At 26.7% G+C, this 2724-nt stretch overlaps 1 protein-coding gene across 1 annotated transcript; it reads left to right on the top strand.

Moving 5' to 3' along the window:
• Positions 1-396: 396 nt before the first annotated feature.
• LOAG_14365 (hypothetical protein) lies at positions 397-594 on the top strand (the record flags this gene model as incomplete). The annotated part of the gene is made up of 1 exon (XM_003149862.1): positions 397-594. One exon carries the CDS (start codon positions 397-399, stop codon positions 592-594), a length of 198 nt encoding a protein of 65 aa, XP_003149910.1.
• Between the last annotated feature and the right edge of the window lie 2130 nt (positions 595-2724).

The raw sequence follows: 2724 nt of genomic DNA, 5'->3' as shown, positions 1-2724 counted from the left end.
AAAAAAAAAAGAAAAGAAGAAAAAAGTGAAAAATTGATGAAAAATTATTTGGTCCTTTTTAATGAATGATAGCTATTGATGTTATTCATATGGTAATTATGATAAAATTACATTTTTTAAAAAGTTTATAAAAATTTCTTTCTTTTTGATATATCCATATTTCTATCTTTCTCTTCCATTTATCTTTCTCTCTCTCCCTCTCATTTTTCTCTCCCTTCTTTTTGAGAAATATTTTTGGAAATGATACATTGAATTTTTTGCTGATATAATATTTAACATTGATATAATTTTTGAAATGTTTAAAAGATGTCAAAATGTTTGAAAAATGACATAATTTGATGGATTTTAAACAGTTTAAAGTTTCATATAATAAGCTTAAAAGAATGTTGACATGAAATGAGGCCAAGAGTGGGTGGAGAAGAGCGCTCAGATCTGCGACATTTGAACAAGGGAAAGGAGGAGGAGGAGGAGAAGGAAGAGGAGGAGGAGGAGGAAGGGGGAAGAGGAAGAAGAGGAGGAGAAGAGGGGAGGAGGAGGAGGAGGAGGAGTAGGAGGAAGAGGAAGAGAAAGAGAAGGAAGAATAACAATTTGTAGCTGATTGAAATAGAATGAGGAAAGGAGGGAAGGAAAGAAGGAAATGACCTGTTTTCTTTTTCTTTTTGTTTTTTTTTTCCCCCCCCCCCCTTCTCCTAAACAAAACAATATAATTTGTAAAAAATTTTTGGTTCTGAAAAAAAAAAAAAAAAACTCTTTGAAACATTCGAAAAAAAAAGTACATAATGGCGGAAATAAGAAAAAAAGCGCCATTTTAACAGATAAATTTTAAAACAAAAAAGAAAGGTAAATGTAATGTGATATTACATAGCTTAATGATATTAGCATAACACACCTGAAATAATAGCTAATAAATAAATCGATCATTATAGACTTAGACTACATTTATGCATGGACATATGACATATGACGAGTTAAATGATGCTAATAGAAAAGAAAATTGAATCGATTGAAATGTATGTATAAACATTAGTATTGCTATCCATCAATGATAAACATATCCCAACAATTGTAATAATATTATTGTGGTCATCAAATAATTTACCTATTGGCTATTATGATCATTACTTATGTAAAGCTTAATAGAATTATTAAGTTCAGTTTAATAATTAGCATCGGACTCATATTGTCATCTATTATACTAATCTACGTACGTTTTACACGTGAAAATCACGTATGAGATAGTAGTAGTAGTAGTAGTAGTAGTAGTAGTACTTTTGTTATCTATTATACTAATCTATGTACGTTTTACACGTGAAAATCACGTATGAGATAGTAGTAGTTGATGCTTTTGTTATCTATTATACTAATCTACGTACGTTTTATACGTGAAAGTCACGTATGAGATAGTAGTAGTAGTAGTAGATACTTTTTTTTATCTATTATACTAATCTACGTACGTTTTACACGTGAAAATCACGTATGAGATACAAAAGATGAGATAGTAGTAGTAGTAGTAGTAGTAGTAGTAGTGAAATGAAATGAATATTTAAATGAAAAATAATTCTTGTAATAAATAATAACATTTGACAATGATTACAAATGGTAATAGAAATTGATAAATGATGAAAAACAGGATTGTACAAAATTGATGTTTGAGATGAGTAATGGCGGAAAATTCCCGGAGGGAAAAAGCGCCTAATATTATATTGAAAAGAAGCAAATAAGCAATGAAGATAACTGTTGCAATGGACAAATATATCAAATCAAAATGATCATCGTCATTGTCATCATTGTCATTTATTATTAAAGGAAAAGAGAGAGAGAAAGAGGGAGAGAGAGAGAAAACGATCGACATCCATATCAATCAGCACAATCACAGTCAACACCGCCTTCTAATTACCGCCAACATTCCAATCTTTTACTCTCTCTCTCTCTCTCTCTCTATATATATATATATATATGATTGACTATATAATATTTTATATCTCAACAATTACTATACAATATTACTATATATTTTATTCCATAATATATTATGCTTTCAATAAGTAGAAATGTAATCAATGATTTTCTAATTTTGATAAGATTACGGTATAGTATAGTATAACTCTGGGAAAATATCAAATGAAAGTTAATGGTTCTGTTTTTTTTTTTTTTTCTTGAAAAATTAAGAAAAAAAATGGCGCAATCTATAAAAATTCATTGTATTCAAATATGATTATATAGGAGTAAAGATTAAATTAAAGTAAATAACATTAAATTTGTACATTTACTTTGCGCATAAAATCTAACTTTTTAACATTTAAAAATTTCTCTTTTAGGAATAAAAATTTACCCAAGTAATATTAAGTTAATATATTTGCGCATAAAATTTAATTTTAAACTAAACATTTAAAAATTTTTCTTTTAGTGAAAACGATTCATGAGAAATGTATCAAATTTAGGTCAAAAAATAAAAATCAGGAAAATGGACAAAAAAAAAAAATAGCAATTCACATATAAAGCTGAAAATGTGAAGAATTTATAAAATGTGAAAATTTCTGGAAGAAATGAAATGATGCCATTTTTTGTTATAATTGACAAATGACATCGTTCCATTTTAACCATTCAATTATTAAATTCGATCAATTTATTAATGAAAGAATTTACATTTCATTTGTTATATATATATATATATATATATATATATATATATATATTATTATTATTATTATTATTATTATTATA

Source organism: Loa loa (assembly GCF_000183805.2).
Source record: "Loa loa unplaced genomic scaffold supercont3.100, whole genome shotgun sequence".
In the NCBI taxonomy this organism is placed as follows: domain Eukaryota; kingdom Metazoa; phylum Nematoda; class Chromadorea; order Rhabditida; family Onchocercidae; genus Loa; species Loa loa.
The sequence above is the reverse complement of the archived record's forward strand: the minus strand, read 5'-3'. Positions and strand labels throughout refer to the sequence as shown.